The 22,998-nt window shown below is 42.5% G+C and overlaps 1 protein-coding gene across 1 annotated transcript; it reads right to left on the bottom strand.

Moving 5' to 3' along the window:
- Positions 1–2,720: 2,720 nt before the first annotated feature.
- LOC115157113 (histamine H3 receptor) lies at positions 2,721–22,103 on the bottom strand. Its single transcript, XM_029705061.1, has 3 exons — positions 21,615–22,103; positions 20,800–20,966; positions 2,721–4,030 (listed from the first exon to the last, which is right to left on the bottom strand). Exons 1-3 carry the CDS (start codon positions 21,859–21,861, stop codon positions 3,242–3,244), a joined length of 1,203 nt encoding a protein of 400 aa, XP_029560921.1. The 5' UTR covers positions 21,862–22,103; the 3' UTR covers positions 2,721–3,241.
- Between the last annotated feature and the right edge of the window lie 895 nt (positions 22,104–22,998).

Below are 22,998 nucleotides of genomic sequence, written 5' to 3'. Positions count from 1 at the left end.
TATTGTTACTTACCCTCTGGCTCTTTTTCACCCCAGTATCTCTATTCTCTACTTGCACATCATCTGCACATCTGTCATTCCAGTGTTAATGATAAATTGTAATTATTTCACCTCCATGGCCTATTTATTGCCTTACCTCCCTACTCTTCTACATTTGCACACACTGTACATAGATTTTTCTATTGCGTATTTGATTGTACGTTTGCTTATGTGTAACTCTGTTGTCATCCTGCTTTGCTTGATCTTGGCCAGGTCACAGTTGTAAATGACAACTTGTTCTCAACTGGCCTACCTGGTTAAATGAAGGTGAAATGAATTAAAAATAAAATAAACAATGGGTACACAGAGGGTGTTGATACAAACAAAAGCTAGAAGATGCACAGTGACATCTAGTGGCGAATTTACTCCTGTACACCATGTTCATTATCCAATATGGTACAAAAGAAACAAATACTTTGATTTACCATCTGTTTGTCATACAATAAAATGCCTTCTTGTATAATGCAATTTAATCTGGCCAATATGGTAATTCAGCCTAATAAATGTTAACATATCAGTTCATGTTGGCCAATGTTTGAGGACAAAGAAATATTTTCCAAAGAGGTCAGTAGTGGCATAATTCTGACAGCAGAGGAAGGTAGTGGCGTTTCTGAAAATAAAAAGAAACATGACACTTCTGTTGCTTTCTCCATTTCTCTTTTTCTGTGACCAAAGGTAGAGAGAGGTGGGCCAGAATGAACCTGCCTTGTTCCAGTATAATTCAAAAGGTACCACATTAAAACCTTTGAGGTTTGATATCAAAGTTAAACATGATTGTTTTTTATTCATACACCAAATATTGGTCTTATGATAATGATGACAAGCATGAATTCACATTGGCCACATAGTACCTTGGTGCCATATAATTTGATGAATACTGTACATTTGCACAAAATTCCGACTTCACAAAACGAACACTGCCATACACATGCTCATAATACATTCAAATCTACTCTTCAAATACACTTTTGTAAACAGCAGTCAATATGACAATCTGTTTTGTTATATCCAATATGTTCATTGGTAAAATGTCAGATTTGATCATTACCCCTGGGAACAGCACGTAATTGCAACGTGGATAATTGGGTACTGTAATATTTGGGTTAGGGTTAGGGACGTTGATCAATGAGATTACAACCTATAGGCCTATCCACCCACTCAAAAACACAGCACAAAGTTAGTTGAATTTTCATCATGTTATCATTATGCTTTGAACCATCTAAAAGAACAACCAAATTCCAATGGAAAAGCAATGTCAGATGTTTTGTTAAATAACCTATCACTGCTTTAAAAAAAAACACAGCAAAGTTCAAATGAGAAAACAATGTCTGAGATTTTGTTTCGGTATACAACAGATTGTGTTATCACTGTGCTTCATCTAATAGCAGAAACAAATGACCTGGATTGCAGTTGAGATTACTTTAAAAGTACATGGTGCAAGTGATCACTGCAGTCAACACAGCCAAATATCAACAATTTAAGGAGATTTATCTTCTGCTTTCGGAGAGATAACATTAATAATATGCATGTAAATCTCTCATGGCTCAAAGTGGAGTAGAGATTGACTTTATCACTACTTGTTTTTGTAAGAAGTGTTGACATGCTGAATATATCACACAGCTCAGAAATGCATACCCCACAAGACATGCCACCAAAAGGTCTTTCACAATCCCAAGTCAAGAACAGACTATGGGAGGCGCACAGTACTACATAGAGCCATGGCTACATGGAACTCTATTCCACATCAGGTAACTGATGCAAGCAGGCCAATCAGATTTAAAGTTCCCCCTATGGAACAGGGGACTGTGAAGAGATGGCATGCACTCTACACACACGTACACATGGATGTTGTATTGTAAATATGCGATAGTAGAGTAGTGGCCTGAGGGCACACGCTTAATGTGTTGTGAAAGGTGTTATGAAATGTAATGTCATGTAATATTTTAAATGGTATATAATTGTCTTAATGTTGCTGGACCCCAGGAAGAGTAGCTGCTGCTCTGGAGGCAGCTAATGGTGATCCTTAATAAATACAAAATACAAAGTTACAACTGTACCATTGACTTGGTCTGGCTTCAATTCCAGTTATTCTACAAATAATGTACATGTTAGATTCAAGTCTCCATCTCCATCCTATTCTTTAACTTCGATTTTTGGTTGAGATGGAGACGTGAATCAAACATAGAAAGTATTAATTAAGTCAGTGGCACAGATGGAACATAGCCAAAAAGAAGATACAACTCCTTCAAATGTTGATATTTGGTTGCGTTGACAACCAGACACAATTCAATATCACTACATATCATTACATTTGAAATCAACCAGAGTGAAAGCTTAGGCCTACTGACATGAAACATTAGCTTTTGGTGACTTTACAGATTCTACTGTATATAGGTCTAAATAGCATCAATGATGATACAGTACATGAGTGATAAAGTATGGTCTCTTCATTTGCTACATAAAACCTACCCTTTCGGAATGACTTTGAGAGCAACAGCGAATCTATTTTGTTATTAAGTGGAGAACTCGCAAAAATCATTCTCATGATAGCACACTGGTAAGAGTCAGTGACAAATATCATAGCTAAGCAGGGCTGGGCTTTGTTAAAACCTTGGGTAGGAGACCAAAGGGTATCTGTACAGAAATACATTCTCCAGTAGGAGGTGCTCTCCTGCCTATTGTTTTTTTTCTTATTATTTTGGTAGTGTATATGACATTGAAGATCTTTTAAAATGGTACATATTTTATACAAGGTTTGTCTATGTTAAAATATGGTTACCATGACGACATAATCCTGTGGTAGAAATATCACCCTCAAAACAACAGTTGATGACTTTTTGTATTTTTCACTTAGATTCCACGTCACAAGTCGTTGACAAATTACGTTGAAACAACGTTGATTCAACCAGTTTGTGCCCAGTGGGTAGTATCGCCTTTGAGTTTATGTAAAGTGCTTCTCTTACAATCATTTTGGCTTTCGAGATTCACCCCACTTCTCTGGCCACTGGCCTATCACATGCAAGACAATCTGTTTAGTTCCATTAAAAATGTTCATTGCTAAAGTATCAGTTTAAGTCTTGATTATCTCCTTTAGGTCTATGTACAGTAAAGTGTTTCATGTGTGTATCACCACCTCTCTGGCTACTGGCCTATCCATCACATGATACAGTAGAGGCCCTTAAGTGATTGGCCATACTGCAGGTCAGTTGGTGGCCAGCTGAGTTGACCTCCGTCTGGGACACAGGATCCTGCCGAAGGCCCTGCGGAAGCTGCTGTGACAGAGCGGGTAGAGGAAAGGGTTAATGGCCGAGTTGAGCCACAGCAGCCAGAAGGTGACCTCATACCAGTGGTGCTGGACGCAGCGCCCCTTACAGGCGGCTCTGATTATCATCAGGAGGGTGTAGGGCGCCCAGCACACAGCAAACACACACACGATAACAGCCAGCGACTTGGCAATCTTCTTGTCCCTTGACAGGCAGCTGCGCTGGGTGCCCCTAGTGGAGGTGTCCTGCCGCTCCAAGGGGGGATGGAAGATCTGGGAGTGGAAGGACCCCGAGCCTGATCCCCTCTCCTGGACCGACACAGTGCTAGACAGCTTCTTAACCACTACCGAGTTCCGGGAGAAGAGGGAAGTGAGGCGGAGGCATTCCCCTCTCCCCAGGGAAGGGGGCTGTCCATCGGGCGCGTGGGCCTGTCCCCTTGTCTCATCTCTGTTCCGGAGCCTCCTCCGACGTATGTTGAGGTAGATGCTGAGGTTGAAGAAGGTTACGGAGATTAAGGGGGAGAAGAACTCCAACATGGAGGCACTGAGGAGGAAGTACCAGGTGTAGTAGAACTCAGCATAGCACTCATCCTCTGGGACACGGCTCTTCCCCACCACCAGCTCCCAGAAGATGATGGCAGGGCCATAGAGGACAAAGGCCAGGACCCAGACTGCTATCATCTTCATGATGGCTTGGTGGGTCATGCCCTGTCTGGCACGGTAGCTCACCTGGTGGAAACAAGAGACAAAGATGATGGACATGATTGGTGATTTTGGGCTTTGTTGTGTTATGACTCATTCTGTCTAGATGTTGGTTTGTAAAGGGCAATTCCACATGAACTGAATTGCACTGAGACTCAGATGTTTTACTTATAATGTATACCAAACAAAAACCATTGATTTCAAAGTTCAATAAACCATACAACTGTAACGATGTGCGCTGAGAGTCGGGAAGCAAGTTCAGGGAGTGCGTGTTTTAATAAATAAATGAAACATAATACAAAACAAGAAACACGAACAACACACAGACATGAAACTGAAACAGAAACAATGATGCCTGGGGAAGGAACCAAAGGGAGGGACATATATAGGGAAGGTAATCAGGGAGGTGATGGAGTCCAGGTGAGTGTCATAATGCGCGTAACGATGGTGACAGGTGTGCGCCATAACGAGCAGCCTGGTGACCTAGAGGCCAAAGAGGGAGCACACATGACAACAACTTTATGCACAATGACTACCTTTAACAATTTACACAGTACATTTTCCAAAAACACATCTACTGGAAGAACTGCGCAGATGCAAAGTTTGGTAACAGAATTTCGTGAAAATCTCCCTGTTTTTTACGTCCACGTTTTCAAAAGCCCTTAAATATCTGCTCCAAATTAACATTCAAGATATCTGCAGAAAGAATGGGGTGTCAGCTATGCTTTTGGTAATTGAACTGCATAATAATAATAATAATAATAATATACATCCAGTAACAGAATTGCGGTAATGGAATTTCATCATGGGTCCCTGATCTATAATACACAGAAATGTATAATTATTGATATGGCATTCTCTTCATGGTGATGTATCCTAAATTGGTACACAAAGGTAGAAATATGCAATATCTCCCTTTACATATTTAGGTATTATTCTACACACTGGCTATTACTTTAATGAGCTCCACCACCAAACAAGACCACATTTAGTTGGTCCGGACAGGACCGAATCTGAACCAATCCTAGACGTCTATGTTTCACAAATTTGGACATCAAAATACAGCACAGTAGCGCTACTGTACCGTAATGTACTGAACTATACTCTACTTTTCTTTACTGTACTCTACTGTAATGCACTGTATTGAACTATACTCTCATTTTCTTTAGTGTACTATACTGTACTGTTACGTACTGAGCTGTCCAAACTTGTGGCAACTATGATTGGTTCACATTTGGACCAAATCTTAACCAATCATGGACGTCTATGTTTGGACGTTAAAATCAAGGCTGGTCCGGACATGACCAAAAAACAACTGTGGACGTCTGTGGACATTGAAATCATAGTCAGGTCGGACCAAATTTCAACCACTTTTCAACGTCCATGAACGTCTCGGTGCTCAGTGGTTGAAAAAAAAAGACCCCACCTTGTCTAGTATATTTTGGTTTTGGTGACATTTGGAAAGTTTACAGACAAATGTGCTGTTTCCATCAGGCCTGTTGTGAGATTTTTCATCCGACATGTACTTTACTTGCATAAAAAGGTTGGATGGAAACCTGGTTGTGAGGATGAAACTTACAGTGTGTAATATATGTACACAATATATGTAAACTTACAGTGTGTAATATATGTACACAATATATGTAAACTTACAGTGTGTAATATATGTACACAATATATGTAAACTTAGTGTGTAATATATGTACACAATATGTAAACTTACAGTGTGTAATATATGTACACAATACATGTAAACTTAGTGTGTAATATAATACAGTGTGTAATATATGTACACAGTCCACCCTTCAACTTGCTAATAGTAGGGAGTGACCAGGACCATGTGACCATGTACCAGGTAGTGTATAGGGGCTAGAGTTCTAGGTACCAGAGTATTTCCTGGTCAGGTCAGTAACAAGTCCTGGCCCTAGTCTTGTAGTGGAGGGCTTTCTAAGGAGATGGCTTGGTACATCTCCCTCAGCCTAGTCTGCTTCATGAACTTCAATGAGTCAATGAGGTTCTTCAACGATTCAATGAGGTTCTTCAACATGCTCTCTTAGATTTGATTCAATTTCTATCTGAAAAAGCTCAACTTGCACCACCTGTCCTGACCTTACATCTCCATCTTGATCCCAATCTTTCGTTTTCACTTCGGATTCTCTACAATATGTGACGGCCTGCCACTTCTATTTCAAGTTGGGAGGAAAGTGCTTTAAGGCAAAATGCCGCTCCTTGGCTGCCGACCATCTCTTTCTCTCTACTTCTCTACTGATTGATTGGAGGGAAACTGGAGAGGATCATAGAAACTGGAGGATGTCTATGATCAAAGCGTAATGTCGTGTGGCTTAAAGAAGAGCCTCAGCCTCTCTAGTTTCATTTGTATTCATGCCTCTGATGTTAAGTGTTGTGCTGTGTGCTGGTGAAACAAAACAGAACATTATACACAGTATTACTCTCCTTTGTCTACTGTGCTTTGTGTGCTTTACCTCATACAAAGACACTAGAGAAGGCATGATCAGTCACCTGGCATATGCACATACAGTCACTGATGGCGCAAATTATTTAAATTGGCATAATGAAAGTGGGTGACACTGTCTGTGCCCATTTCTGAATTCAGAGATGATGTTGTTTGGTACGAGAGCCAGTCAGTTTAAATAAATATATACAAATATTTCCACGCTCTCTGCCACATTGTGTTGCAAAAATAGGAGTTTGACACATCACAGATGACTGACTACCAAGACATTTTGTGCAGTAATTGTTATGGTTAAACTGATTGTGACAGTTCAGTCAGTGGTCTAATAAGGTATCTGATACATTTGTTCCCTATAGTTTATTTTAATTCAGTATGCATCTTTAGTATGTCCTTTGCTGGTCACGTTGCCGACAGAAGCAACCTACTCAAATATGGTCGATATGACACACTCACACAGAACTAAAGATGATGTCAATATACTCGATCTACTTGCTCACCAACACTCATCGATAGCCTATCATGAAGTGAGCGCCAGTCTTGGCAGAATCAGAACGGTTGGTCAGCGCTAAAGGTTTCCCCTAGTACACCTCAACTAGCCTACAGTCATTGACCTCTTCACGCTCTTGTATACCAAGGACTCTATAAAAGTATGGTTCTGCACAATCATAAGGCACTGCACAAACATGACCACAGGTTTCGCTACAGCCAGTAAAAAGAGGGGAATGACTTCGACTATTCAGGTTTATTCTCCCAGCTGGGTAAGAATAGGTATCTGGTCATTTGAATTCAGATTGGGTCCTGTGAAGAGTTTACTTCACCCAGTCTTCTGGTGAAACAAAACAGAACATTATACACAGCATCCCTTCTCCTTTATCTGCCTTACCTCATTCAAAAGATCTGACAACTGGGGAAAAACTGGTTGAGTCAACATTGTTTCCACGTCATTTCAACCCCAAAAAATCTATGTGATGACATCAATGTGGAAAACTAATTGGATTTGGCAAAAGTCATCAACGTTAGGGCATTTTGTCTCAACTTAAATCCAATGACAGGGTGAAATCTTTTGTTGATTTCACGTTGAATTTACGTTAATCAAATCAAAGTTTATTTGTCACGTGCGCCGAATACAACAGATGTAGACCTTGCAGTGAAATGCTTACTTACAGGCTCTAACCAATAGTGCAAAAAAGGTATTAGGTGAACAATAGGTAAGTAAAGAAATAAAACAAACAGTAAAAAGACAGTGAAAAATAACAGTAGCGAGACTATATACAGTAGCGAGGCTACATACAGTAGCGAGGCTACATACAGACACTGGTTAGTCAGGCTGATTGAGGTAGTATGTACATGTAGGTATGGTTAAAGTGACTATGCATATATGATCAGCAGAGAGTAGCAGTAGCGTAAAAGAGGGGTTGGCGGGTAGTGGGTGGCGGGACACAATTCAGATAGCCCGGTTAGCCAATGTGCGGGAGCACTGGTTGGTTGGCCCAATTGAGGGTAGTATGTACATGAATGTGTAGTTAAAGTGACTATGCATATATGATAAACGGAGAGTAGCAGCAGCGTCCGGGTAGCCTGTTCACCTGTTCAGGAGTCTTATGGCTTGGGGGTAAAAACTGTTGAGAAGCCTTTTTGTCCTAGACTTGGCACTCCGGTACCGCTTGCCATGCGGTAGTAGAGAGAACAGTCTATGACTGGGGTGGCTGGGGTCTTTGACAATTTTTAGGGCCTTCCTCTGACACTGCCTGGTGTAGAGGTCCTGGATGGCAGGCAGCTTAGCCCCAGTGATGTACTGGGCCATACGCACTACCATCTGTAGTGCCTTGCGGTCGGAAGCCGAGCAATTGCCGTACCAGGCAGTAATGCAACCAGTCAGGATGCTCTCGATGTTGCAGCTGTAGAACCTTTTGAGGATCTCAGGACCTATGCCAAATATATTTAGTTTCCTGAGGGGGAATAGGCTTTGTGCCCTCTTCACGACTGTCTTGGTGTGTTTGGACCATTCTAGTTTGTTATTGATGTGGACACCAACGAACTTGAAGCTCTCAACCTGCTCCCCTACAGCCCCGTCGATGAGAATGGGGTGTGCTCGGTCCTCCTTTTCCTGTAGTCCACAATCATCTCCTTTGTCTTGGTTACGTTGAGGGATAGGTTGTTATTCTGGCACCAACCGGCCAGGTCTCTGACCTCCTCCCTATAGGCTGTCTTGTTGTTGTCGGTGATCAGGCCTACCACTGTTGTGTCGTCTGCAAACTTAATGATAGTGTTGAAGTCGTGCCTGGCCATGCAGTCGTGGGTGAACAGGGAGTACGGGAGGGGACTGAGCACGCACCCCTGGGGAGCAGGGTTCTTGGGCAGAGGGACTATGGTGGTCTGCTTGAAACATGTTGGTATTACAGATGTCTGGTAGGCTCGTGTCACTGGGCAGCTCGCGGATGTGCTTCCCTTTGTAGTCTGTAATAGTTTGCAAGCCCTGCCACATACGACGAGCGTCGGAGCCCCGCTGTAGTATGATTCAATCTTAGCCCTGTATTGACGCTTTGCCTGTTTGATGGTTCGTCGCAGGGATATAGCAGGATTTCTTGTAAGCTTCCGGGTTAGAGTCCCGCACCTTGAAAGCTGCAGCTCTTCCCTTTAGGTCAGTGCAAATGTTGCCTGTAATGCATGGCTTCTGGTTGGGGTATGTACGTACAGTCACTGTGAGGACGACGTCCTCGATGCACTTATTGATAAAGCCAGTGACTGATGTGGTGTACTCCTCAATGCCATCGGAAGAATCCCGGAACATGTTCCAATCTGTGATAGCAAAACAGTCCTGTAGTTTAGCATCTGCTTCATCTGACCACTTCTTTATAGCCCGAGTCACTGGAGCTTCCTGCTTTCATTTTTGCTTGTAAGCAGGAATCAGGAGGATAGAGTTGTGGTCGGAATTACCAAATGGAGGGCAAGGGAGAGCTTTGTACGCGTCTGTGTGTGGAGTACAGGTGATCTAGAATTTTTTCCCCCTCTGGTTGCATTTTTAACATGTTGATGGAAATTTGGTACAACTGATTTAAGTTTCCCTGCATTAAAGTCCCTGGCCACTAGGAGTGCCACCTCTGGGTGAGTGATTTCCTGTTTGCTTATTTCCTTATACAGCTGACTGAGTGCGGTCTTAGTGCCAGCATCTGTCTGTGGTGGAAAATAAACAGCCACGAAAAGTTTAGCTGAAAACTCTCTTGGCAAGTAGTGTGGCCTGCAATTTATCACAATATACTCTACTTCAGGCGAGCAAAATCTAGAGACTTCCTTAGATTTCGTGCACCAGCTGTTTACAAATATGGACAGACAGCCCCCCCCCCCCTCTCATCTTACCGGAGTGTGCTGTTCTATCTTGCCGGTGCAGCGTATATCCATGTCGTCATTCAGCCACGATTCCGTGAAACATAGGATATTACAGTTTTTGATGTCCCGTTGGTAGGATATTCGTGATCGTACATCGTCTAATTTGTAATTTGGTTGACAACTCAACTAAATGTAAATCAAACCTAAACATGTAACTGACGTCTGTGCCCAATGGGCGAGTAAGACACTAGAGAAGGCACGATCAGTCAACTGGCATATGCATATCCAGTCACTGATGCTACAAATGATTTAAATTGGCACAATGAAAGCAGGTGACAGTGTCTGTGCCCATTTCTGAAAACCTAAGTTCAGAGATGGTGTTGTTTGGTACGAAAGCCAGTCTGTTTAAATAAGTTCATATAAATATTTATACGCTCTCTGCCACATTCTGTTGCTAAAAGTTCTGCACATCACAGATTACTTACGACTAAGACATTTTGCACTGTAATTGTTATGGTTAAACTGATTGTGACAGTTCAGTCAGTGGCCTTAATAATGTACATTCCCTATCATTTATTGTAATATTATTTTTAAGCAATGGTGGCCAAGCTTTTCAGATTTGAAACCTCATTCCCCTGGCTGAAGAGGAGAAGCCCACACCAGGACAGGAGTTCTAAAGTTGAAAAGTGTCTTTAGTTTTCTGCTTTCATCATTGGGCGGGGGGGGGGGGGGGGGGGGGGGGGTGGGGGGGGGGCATATAATTAGTGTTGGCACTGAGATTTGGGTGGTGGTGGGGGGTTTGGGAGGTCATGAATGATTAACCTGTCCAGATGGGGACCTCTGGGATGGTAGCAGAGTGGCACAGTCAGGGGTGAAAGTAAGGCGGTATGGTCCGGTACGGCATCCCGGCAAAATAAATAGTGGGGGTACTCCGTACCGGTAAAACATGAGCCTATCACAATAATGAATACAAAATGTCAAGAAAACTGTAGTCTATCACACCATTAATGTACGTATTTCAGAAATTAGCGAATGGACTTGGAAACGGGTGGTAGCCTACAGCCTATACTCCAAAATGCGATGTGATTAGAGAACACTGAAATTTGGAAATACACTATAAATACAAAAGTATAAGGACACCCCTTGAAAATAGTGGATTCGGCTATTTCAGCCACACCCATTGCTGACAGGTGTATAAAATCGAGCACACAGCCATGCAATCTCCATAGACAAACATTGGAAGTAGAACGGCCTTGTTGTTTTTGAAAGAAAAGCAACAAAAAAAAATGTCCATTAAAGTATCATCAAATTGATCAGAAATACAGTGTCGACATTGTTAATGTTGTAAATGACTATTGTAGCTGGAAATGTCAGATTTTTAAAAAATGGAATACATAGGCATACAGAGGCCAATTATGAGCAACCTTCAATTCTGTTTCCAAATGGCACGTTGTGTTAGCTAATCCAAGTGTATCATTTTAAAAGGCTAATTGATCATTAGAAAACACTTTTGCAATTAAGTTAGCTGAACATTTTTGTGCTGATTAAAGAAGCAATACAACTATCCTTCTTTAGACTAGTTGAGTATCTGAAGCATCAGCATTTGTGGGTTCGATTACAGGCTCAAAATGTTCATAAACAATGCACTTTCTTCTGAAACTCGTCAGTCTATTCTTGTTCTGAAAATTGAAGGCTATTCCATGCAAGACATTGCCAAGAAACTGAAGATCTCATACAACGCTGTGTACTACTCCCTTCACAGAACAGCGCAAACTGGTTCTAACCAGAATAAAAATAGGAGTGGGCACAACTGAGCAAGAGGACAAGTACATTAGTGTCTAGTTTGAGAAATAGACGCCTCACAAGTTCTCAACTGGCAGCTTCATTAAATAGTACCCGCGACACACCTGACGGGAGTCTTGACCCTTTCAATAGTAATTGAGCACTTACATTTGTTTGGTTGTTAGAAAAACAGCACTAAGGTTTAAGTGCCTAAATGTTCAAGAGAATGCGTGGAATGGTTTACCAAACTCTCAGACTCTCCTCTCTCTCTGTCTCTCACCTCAGTCTCAGGCAACATTTCCTCTGCAAGTTGTCAAGCAAAATGAAAACCATGGCAACCAACATCAACAGTTAAAAAAAAACACAGCTTCATATTAGTGGAAACCAAGACTGTTCTCAGGGCAGGCCTGGTTGTAACTTGACATGTTTGAGTCGTGTCTTGGACAATTTCAGCATTTTAGCTAACCCTAACCCTTTTCCTAACCTGCCACGTTAACTCTCCTAACCTGCTGTATAAGTTCTAACCTGCTGTCACGTCCTGACCATAGAGAGCTTGTATTTTTCTATGGTAGAGTAGGTCAGGGCGTGACTGGGGGGGTTTTGTCTAGTTTATTTACTTTCTATGTTGTGTTCTAGGTTCTTTTTTCTAGGTTGGGGTTTTCGTATGATTCCCAATTGGAGGCAGCTGGTCATCGTTGTCTCTAATTGGGGATCATATTTAAGTTGTTGTTTATCCCCACTAGTGTTTGTGGGAGATTATTTTGAGAAAGTGCATGTTGCACCTCTTCGTCACTGTTTGTTTTGTTTATGGTTTATTGTATGTATTGCATAGTTTCACATTAAAATAAAATATGTGGAACGATACGCACGCTGCACCTTGGTCTGTTCCTACACACACACACACACACACACACACACACACACACACACACACACACACACACACACACACACACACACACACACGTGACAGAATCTCCCACCACCAAAGGACCAAGCAGCGTGCCCAGGAGGAGCAGGGATCCTGGGCCCGGGAGAGAAGAGAGTGGAGGACATCCTGGACCTGGGAGGAGGTAATGGCAGGGGACAAGACCCTGCCATGGAAGCAGGTGGAGACAGCGCGAGAGGAAAGGCGACGATACGATGAATTAGCACGGCAACGACGGAAGCCCGAGAGGCAGCTCCCCAAAATTTTTTGGGGTGGGCACACGGGGAGATTGGCAGAGTCAGGGTTTAGACTTGAGCCAACTCCCTGTGCTGACCGTGGGGAGCGTGTGATCAGTCAGGCACCGTGTTATGCGGTGATGCGCACTGTATTTCCGGTGTACATTCACAGCCCGATGCGCTCGTTGCCTGAGCCCCGCATTTGCCGGGCTAAAGTGAGCATTCAGCTAGGACGGGTTGTGCCGGCTCAGTGCTCCTGGTCTCCAGTACGCCTCCTCGGTCCAGTATATCCTGCGCCAGCTCTACGCACTGTGTCGCCAGTGCGCCTGCACAGCCCAGTTCATCCTGTGCCACCGCCCCGCACTTGCCAGGCTAAAATGAGCATCCAGCCAGGACGGGTTGTGCCAGCCCTACGCTCCAGACCTCCAGTGTGCCTCCACGGCCCAGTATATCCTGTGCCAGCCCCACGCACCCGGTCTCCAGTGCGTCTCCTCAGTCCGGTGAGACCTTTTCCGGCTCCATGGCCCGGAGCCTCCAGTGAGGATCCATGGCCTGGAGCCTCCATTGATGATCCATGGCACGACCGTCTGCGGTCCAGAGTCTCCAGCGACGGTCTGCGGTCCAGAGTCTCCAGCGACGGTCTACGGTCGGCGGTGCAGCGACGGTCGGCGGTGCAGAGCCTCCAGCGACGGTCTGCGGTCCAGAGCCTCCAGCGACGGTCTGCGGTCCAGAGCCTCCAGCGACGGTCTGCGGTCCAGAGTCTCCAGCGAAGGTTCTTCGTCCTGCACCAAAGCCGCCACCAACACTAGACATCCCCCCCTAACCCTCCCTTTTGGTTTCAGGTTTTGCAGCCGGAGTCCGCACCTTTGGGGGGGGGGGGGTACTGTCACATCCTGACCATAGAGAGCTTCTATTTTTCTATGGTAGCATAGGTCAGGGCATGACTAGGGGGTTTTGTCTAGTTAATTTTCTGTTGTGTTCTAGGTTCTTTTTTTCTAGGTTGGGGTTTTCGTATGATTCCCAATTAGAGGCAGCTGGTCATCGTTGTCTCTAATTGGGGATCATATTTAAGTTATTGTTTTCCCCCCTAGTGTTTGTGGGAGATTATTTTGACTTAGTGCATGTAGCACCTCTTCGTCACGGTTTGTTTTTTTATGGTTTATTTTATGTATTGCATAGTTTCACATTAAAATAAAATATGTGCAACGATACGCACGCTGCGCCTTGGTCTGTTCTCTCACACACACACACACACACACACACACACACACACACACACACGACACCTGCTACGAAATATAACTGCTAGTCAAAACTGGCAGACCTGCCCTGAGAGCAGTGTGAATATCCACTAATAAGAGACAGCGTCAAAAACATGATGTCCATGCTTTTTTTATGATATTCCCATTCTCTGAGGTCAAAATAACACTCTGAAATTATGAAAATGATGATAATACCCTTTCAGTGTAAGAGCCGTCTGAAAAAAATGCCTGTAATTTCAGCTTGTGTACCCTCCTAAATGTATCCTCCCAAATTGAAGGCGTAAGCGGGGTAGACTCTAGAGCAGGGGTCTACAACCGGTAGATCAGGAGCTACCAGTAGCTCGCAGTCGACCTATGAGTAGCTTGCCAAGCAATTCTGTAAGTACCTTTTTTTATTTGTTCCATCGCAAACTGTCATAAATATAAAGCTCCCGGCTACACTCAAATCAATGCCACATTGACATTATCCCACTACTGGTCAAATCAAATGTTATTGGTCATATACACATGGTTAGCAGATGTTATTGTGAGTGTAGCGAAATGCTTGTGCTTCTAGTTCCGACAGTGCAGCAATATCTAACATGTAATCGAACAATTCCACAACAACCACCTAATACACACAAATATAAGTAAAGGAATGGAATAAGAATATATACATATAAATATATGGATGAAGATTGACAGAGCGGCATAGGCAAGATGCAATAGAGGTGTAAATTACAGTATATACACATGAGATGAGAAATGCAAGATATGTAAACATTATTCAAGTGGCATTACTAAAGTTACTAGTGATCCATTTATTCAAGTGGCCAATGATTTCAAGTCTGTATGTAGGCAGCAGCCTCTCTGTGTTAGTGATGACTGTTTAACAGTCTGATGGCCTTGAGATAGAAGCTGTTTTTCAGTCTCTCAGTCCCAGCTTGGATGCACCTGTACTGACCTCGCCTTCTGGATGGTAGCGGGGTGAACAGACAGTGGCTCATGTGGTTGTTGTCCTTGATGAGATATTTTTGCCCTTACTGCGACATCGGGTGCTGTAGGTGTCCTGGAGGGCAGGTAGTTTGCCCCCGGTGATGCATGGTTCGCCACAATTGGCTTAACATTTGTGATGGGAGAAAACTTCGATGCAGTTGCATATCACAATGTTATTTTTTGTCAATAATATATGTGATGGGGGAAAATTCGATGCAGTTTTGTATCTCAATGTTACTTTTTGACAATAATATAAACGTCCCTTTTTCAGGACCCTGTCTTTCAAAGATAATTCGTAAAAATCAGATCTTCATTGTAAAAGGTTTAAACACTCTTTCCCATGCTTGTTCAATGAACCATAAACAATTAATGAACATGCACCTGTGGAACTGTCGTTAAGACACTAACGGCTTACAGACGGTAGGCAAATAAGGTCACAGTTATGAAAACTTAGGACACTAAAGAGGCCTTTCTACTGACTCTAAAAAAAACAAAAGAAAGATATCCAGGGTCCCTGCTCATCTGCGTGAACGTGCCTTAGGCATGCGGCAAGGAGGCATGAGGACTACAGATGTGGCCAGCGCAATAAATTGCAATGTCTGTACTGTGAGACGCCTAAGACAGCGCTACAGGGAGAAAGGATGGACAGATGATCGTCCTGGCAGTGGCAGACCACGTGCAACAACACCTGCACAGGATCGGTACATCCGAACATCACAGCTGCGGGACAGTACAGGATGGCAACAACAACCGCTTGAGTTACATCAGGAACGCACAATCCCTCCATCAGTGCTCAGACTGTCCGCAATAGGCTGAGAGAGACTGGACTGAGGGCTTGTAGGCCTGTTGTAAGGCAGGTCCTCACCAAACATCACAGCAACAACGTCGCCTATGGGCACAAACCCACCGTCACTGGACCAGACAAGACTGGCAAAAAGTGCTCTTCACTTTTTGCGCGAATCCGACCATCACCACTGGTGAGACAAAACCGTGACTCGTCAGTGAAGAGCAGTGAAGAGCACTTTTTGCAAGTCCTGTCTGGTCCAGCGACGGTGGGTTTGTGCCCATAGGCGACGTTGTTGCTGTGATGTTTGGTGAGGACCTGCTTTACAACAGGCCTACAAGCCCTCAGTCCAGTCTCTCTCAGCCTATTGCGGGACACAGCCAGTGAAATATCAGGGCGGAAAATTCAAAAACAACAAAATGTCCTAATTCAACTTTCTCAAACATACAACTATTTTTCACCATTTTAAAGATAAACTTCTCGTTAATCTAACCACATTGTCCGATTTCAAAAAGGCTTTACAGCAAAACCCAAAAACATTAGATTATGTTAGGAGAGTACATAGACAAAAATAATCACACAGCCATTTTCCAAGCAAGGACATGTGTCAATAAAACCCAAAACACAGCTAAATGAAGCACTAACCTTTGACGATCTTCATCAGATGACACTCCTAGGACATTATGTTACACAATACATGTATGTTTTGTTCGATAAAGTTCATATTTATATCCAAAAAGAGCATTTTACATTGGCGCGTGATGTTCAGAAAATGTATTCCCACCAAAACGTCTGGTGGATGTGCACAACAATTTACAAAAATACTCATCATAAACGTTGACAAAATATATAACAATTATTTTAAGAATTATAGATAGACTACCCCTGGATGCAACCGCTGTGTCAGATTTTAAAATAGCTTTATGGAGAAAGCAAATTTTTCAATATTCTGAGTACATAGCTCAGCCATCACGGTGAGCTATTCAGACACCCGCCAAGGTCGGGGCAACCTAAACTCAGAATTAGTATTAGAAATATTCTCTTACCTTTGCTGATCTTTGTCAAAATGCACTCCCGGGACTGCTACTTCCACAAGAAATGTTGTTTTTGTTCGAAATAATCCATATTTATGTACAAATACCTCCGTACAGATCACTTATCCAAAGGCATAACGTGCGAGCGCGGAACGAGAGACGAAAAGTCTAAATGTTCCATTACCGTACTTAGAAGCATGTCAAACGCTGTTTAAAATCAATCTTTATGGTATTTTTAACGTAAAATTGCGATAATATTCCAACCGGACAATAGCATATTCATTCAAGAAGAAAAAGAAGGAACAGCGTGACCGCGCATATCCAATCCCTTTGTTGCCAGGCAGACCACTCAGTAACTGAGCTCCTATTATCTGCCCAGTGACAGGAAAATGCTCAAACCACTTTATGAAGGCTTTAGACAGCCAATGGAAGCCTTAGGAAGTGCAACGTCCCACACAGACACTGTAGCTTCGATAAGGAATCAAAAGAACTACAATTCTCAGACTTCACTTCCTGCTTAGATTTTTCTCAGATTTTTGCCTGCCATATGAGTTCTGTTATACTCACAGACACCATTCAAACAGTTTTAGAAACTTCAGAGTGTTTTCTATCCAAATCAACTAATTATATGCATATTCTAGTTTCTGGGCCAGAGTAGTAACCTGTTTAAATTGGGTACGTTTTTCATCCGGCCATGAAAATACTGCCCCCTAGCCCAGACAGGTTAATGCAGCTGGTGGCCACACCAGATAACCCCCCCTTTGTTCAGGGACACATTATTCCATTTCTGTTCATCACGTCTGTGGACCTTGTTCCATTTATGTCTCAGTTGTTGAATCTTGTTGTGTTCATACAAATAATTACACATTAAGTTTGCTGAAAATAAATGCAGTTGACAGTGAGAGGACAAATCTTTTTTTGCTGAGATTATAAATACAGTGCCAGTCAAAAGCTTGGACACACCTACTCATTCAAGGGTTTTTCTTTATTTTTAATATTTTCTACATTATAGAATAATAGTGAAGACATCAAAACTATGAAATAACACATATGGAATCAGCTAGTAACCAAAAAAGGGTTAAACAAATCAAAATATATTTTATTTTGCCATGATGACAGCTTTGCACACTCTTGGTATTCTCTCAACTGGTTTCATGAGGTAGTCACCTAGAATGCATTTCAATTAACAGGTGTGCCTTGTTAAAAGTTAATTTGTGGAATTTCTTTCCTTCTTACTGCATTTGAGCCAATCAGTTGTGTTGTGACAAGGCAGAGGTGGTATACAGAATATAGCCCTATTTGGTAAAAGACCAAGTCCATATTATGGCAAGAACAGCTCAAATAAGCAAAGAGAAACGACAGTCCAACATTACTTTAAGCCATGAAGGTCAGTCAATTCGGAAAAAGTGCAGTCGCAAAAACCATCAAGCGTTATGATGAAACTGGCTCTCATAAGGACCACCACAGGAAAGGAAGACCCAGAGGTATCTCTGCTGCAGAGGATAAGTTCATTAGAGTTACCAGCCTCAGAAATTGCAGCCCAAATGAATGCTTCACAGAGTTCAAGTAACAGACACATCTCAACATCAACTGTTCAGAGGAGACTGCATGAATCAGGCCTTCATGGTCGAATTGCTGCAAAGAAATCACTACTAAATGACACCAATAATAAGAAGACTTGCTTTGACCAAGAATCACGAGCAATGGACATTAGACCATTTGGTCTGATGAGACCAAATTTGAGATTTTTGGTTCCAACCTCGGTGTCTTTGTGAGACGCAGAGTAGGTGAATGGATGATCTCCGTATGTGTGGTTCCCACCGTGAAGCAGGGAGGGGGTGGTGTGATGGTGTGGGGGTGCTTTGCTGGTAATACTGTCTGTGATTTATTTAGAATTCAAGGCACACTTAACCAGAATGGCTACCACAGCAATCTGCAGTGGGACTTTCATTTGTTTTTCAACAGGACAATGACCCAACACACCAGCAGGCTGTGTAAGGGATATTTGACAAAGTAGGAAGGAGAGTGATGGAGTGCTGCATCAGATGACCTGGCCTCCACAATCACCCAACCTCAACCCAATTAAGATGGTTTGGGATGAGTTGGACTGCTGAGTGAAGAAAAAGCAGCCAACACGTGCTCAGCATATGTGGGAACTCTTTCAAGACTGTGGAAAATCAGTCCAGGTGAAGCTGGTTGAGAGAATGCCCAGACTGTGCAAAGCTGTCATCAAGGGAAAGGGTGGCTACTTTGAAGAATCTCAAATATATTTTGATTTGTTTAACACTTTTTAGGTTACTACATGATTCCATGTGTTATTTAACAGTTTTGATGTCTTCACAATTATTCTACAATGTAGAAAATAATAATAAAATAAACGTGAATGAGTAGATGTTCTAAAACTTTTGACCGGTAGTGTATGTGATCATATTCAAATGAAAGAACGGTTTGAAATTATTATGTTTTAGTCAAATAATATATCTGTTTGGGCTTCTTGCGGTCAATTTGCAGTCTAGAAATTATATATAATTATGCTACGGCCCCCTGACCATCCACTCAAGATTATTCTTTTTTTTTTTAAATAAAGGTAAAAAATGTATAAAGAATACTAGTATAGAACAAGTAGGCCCGCACACTGTTAAAGCTCCCAATTCACCGCTTTCTTGACAACGTTTCCATCCGAAACGGATCTTCCGTCAGGTCAAACACACTGAGTGTTCACATCCCAAAATATACACATTTTACCTCACATGACCATTGTAGACATGACGCATGGTGGGTACAAAAAGCATTTGCATATCACTAATAATTAAATAACAATGAGATGGGTACATGTAATGGTTCCAGAACATAATATATATTTACAAAATGACCAAGTGGGTAACCTGGAAGGCAAGACAAATCAAAGTGAAGTGACATATTTCAGGTAAGAAATGGTCTGAAATCAAACTCTTGATTCAGAGACATGGTACACAAACGGTGCTTTCAATACAGTTCTCTTCTCAATAATAGATTATTAGTATCTGCGTCCATCCTAGGTGTCTTGACATGTTCGATGCCAATGTATCTCAAAGAGCTAATGTTGTGATGAGCCTCCATGACATGCGCAGCCACAGGGTTTTCTCTGGTCAAGGGTCCTGATATTACTCCTGTGTTCTGCTATCCTTGTTTTCAGAGCTTGTTTTGTTTTTCTTACATAGCATAGACGACAAACACATTTGATCAGGATTATCACATTTTTGGGGAACATGTAATGATGCCCTTAATCTTAATGGCCTTGCCCGTAAAAGGGTGATTGAACATTGTGCATTTGTTCGTGAAGTTACACTGGGTGCACCCGCCACATCTATAGTCACCGTCCGGCACATTGTCTAGAAAGGTACCGCGTGGCACTGGTGGAAGATCAGACCTCACCACCATTTGATGTTGGGGGCGCGTCTGAAGACTACCCACTGGGGTTCTTTAAACGTCTTTTCCAGTTGTGGATCGGTGCTCAAGATGTACCAGTGTTTTTAATAATATGGTCGAACTGTTTACCAAATGGGGAGTACTGAAGGAAGCATTGAATGCGTTGGTCAGGAGGGCGGGGACGTTTGGGCGTAAGGCTGTCATCCTGGGTCATATTTTTTATAACGTTCCCTTGCGTCATGCAGCCATTCCTCTGGGTAACCCTGCTGTCTGAAACGCTCATCCAGATGGTCGGTTTGTTTGTCATAGTCCCTCTGTGTACTACAAATCCTACGTATGCGACTGTATCGGCTAAAAAGAGGCTCAGGGAAATAAATGATACAAAACATATTTGGAGTTATTTTCATGAAATAAACACAGTGATTTAGTAGACATACAGTGATGATGCATAAATAAAAATGAAAAAGACTGCAAGGGGGCTTTAAGAACTGACAATTGTGTGTATGGTATCCTCCTGTCAAGGCATTCCCTCTCAAGGCATTCCAACGAACGAACTAATTCAAGGCCATAAGGTTCCTCCTACTCACCGCTCTGGTGACAGAGAGGAAGCGGTCATAGCTGATCAGGACAATGTTGAAGACAGAGGCAGTGCAGAGCAAGTAGTCCATGACCAGCCACAGTTTGCACAGTCCTCTGCCCAACATCCATCTCCCTGTCAGGATGTATGGGATGTACACTGGAATGCAGAATGCCCCTGAAAAAACAGATGGGGAGAGAGGAGAGGTATTGCACTTATTAAGATTACTTTATTGGTCAATATTGGGTCAACCAATATGTGACTTCCACTTTTAACCCAACCCCTCTGAAAGACACACTTCACACGTTTTTTTTTTTAGAGGTGCATGGAGCTGCCACATGAGAGCTGGTGTTGTGGGGGTTAAGTGCATTACTCAAAGGTACAACAGCAGGCAATGGAATCTAGGTTTGATACCAGCAACCCTCCAGTTGCAAGCTCACTTCGACAGATTTTTCCTGTCGGACCCAGGATTCGAATTGGTAACGGTCCAGTTGTTATCTGGCCTCTCTAGCCGCTAGGATACATGTTAGTCTTACGCTTTAATAAATGTTTTTATTCTACTTTGCCAGGAGGAGCGGAGCCCTCATTTGTTCATCTGGACTTCCTGGCATTTGTCTGCTGTCTATAACAATGTTTTAATGGGAGCCTGTACCACTCATATCAGGCTGAGTTGCGGTCCACAAATAACATTCCTCATATTGTACCGTTTATCATTCTCACTCAAACACACAGACCAATAAATTACTTTAAATATGAAAAAATGCAAATGACATCTTCAACATGCAATAACAATGTACTTAATTTAATAATCATAAATGTTCTCACCAACAAGAAAATCCGATATGGCGAGATTCAGGAAGTAATAGTTGCTTTGCCTCCTCAGACTCTTGTCTACTTTAAAGGCGAAAATGACCAAAGCATTTCCCAAAACTATCACAACAACCAAAGTTACCATCATCATCAAAAGAATGACCATGACAGGCGCTGTGAATGCGTTGTCGCTCCACATTCTGGTTGAATCGTTGTGCATGTAATTCCAGCTCGCGTTGGCATCGAGTTGATCTCCCCCCATGATCTTATTTATCAGCTTTAAATTGTGTTAAATCATTGACGGATATTCCAAGGATTTGGAAATAGGCAATACAACACCTGTAATCCATGTGCATCCAACATTCAAAATGCAACTTCAGTATGTCCTTTGCTTGCCACCTCGCCGACCGACGCAGCCTACTCAAATATGCATATGACCTAAAGATGCTGTCAATATCATATATCTTCATGCTCAGCAACACTCATCCATAGCCTATCATGAAGTGCGCGCAGGTCTAGGCAGCATCAGAACTTTTGTTACGTGGAAAACGCTTTGGCATCTACATCACTATATACGTCGTCTGTGGTAACTACAATGAATTGAAACTTCCGCTAAAAGTTTCCACAAGTAAGCAAACACCTCCACTAGCCTAAAGCCATTCACTTCTATGTGCTCTGGTATACCAGTGGCGACGGGTCATTCAGGCAGAGCCTGTTTTGCGTTTTAATTTAGCGTTAATACTTGTCACATATCAGTTTTCAAACAGTGTAAAACATTTTTATAATTGAGTTAATAAAGCAGCATACAGTCTTTTTTTCTTTCTTGAGTAAGGGCAGCTCCAAAATGTAGGTGTTTCAGCCTAGCTCAGTGCTTTCTGTGGTGGTGGTGTGGCAGCCAGCAGAAAATAAGGAGAGTTGGTAATGCTCTCTAGTTGTGCCGTGATTGGCTCATTGTTCTGTCACTCATGGGGACACTAAGTCAAAGGGAAAACAGGTTTTTAGAATTTTTAGCAAATGTATTAAAAACCAAAAGCAGATACCTTACTTACATAAGTATTCAGACCCTTTGCGATGAGACTCGAAATTGAGCTCAGGTGCATCCTGTTTCCATTAATCGTCCTCGAGATGTTTCAACAACTTGATTGGAGTCCAACTGTGGTAAATTCAATTGATTGATTGGACAGGCTATTGAAAGGCAGGATTGTATCAAGTCACAGATCTGGGGAAGGGTAACAAAAAAAAATCTGCAGCATTGAAGGTCCCCAAGAGCACAGTGGCCTCCATCTTGTATGCAGCTGCATAAATAATGTAATATGCCAGGGAGATATGTATACAGTAAATACAACTAAGTGTATGTTGTATAGTAAGCTGATAGTAGCCCATGTGCCTCACCTTAATC

The sequence above is a fragment of the Salmo trutta genome, chromosome 21 (genome assembly GCF_901001165.1).
Source record: "Salmo trutta chromosome 21, fSalTru1.1, whole genome shotgun sequence".
Classification (NCBI taxonomy): Eukaryota; Metazoa; Chordata; class Actinopteri; order Salmoniformes; family Salmonidae; genus Salmo; species Salmo trutta.
Note: the sequence above shows the minus strand (reverse complement) of the source record. Positions and strands in the feature narration are given on the sequence as shown.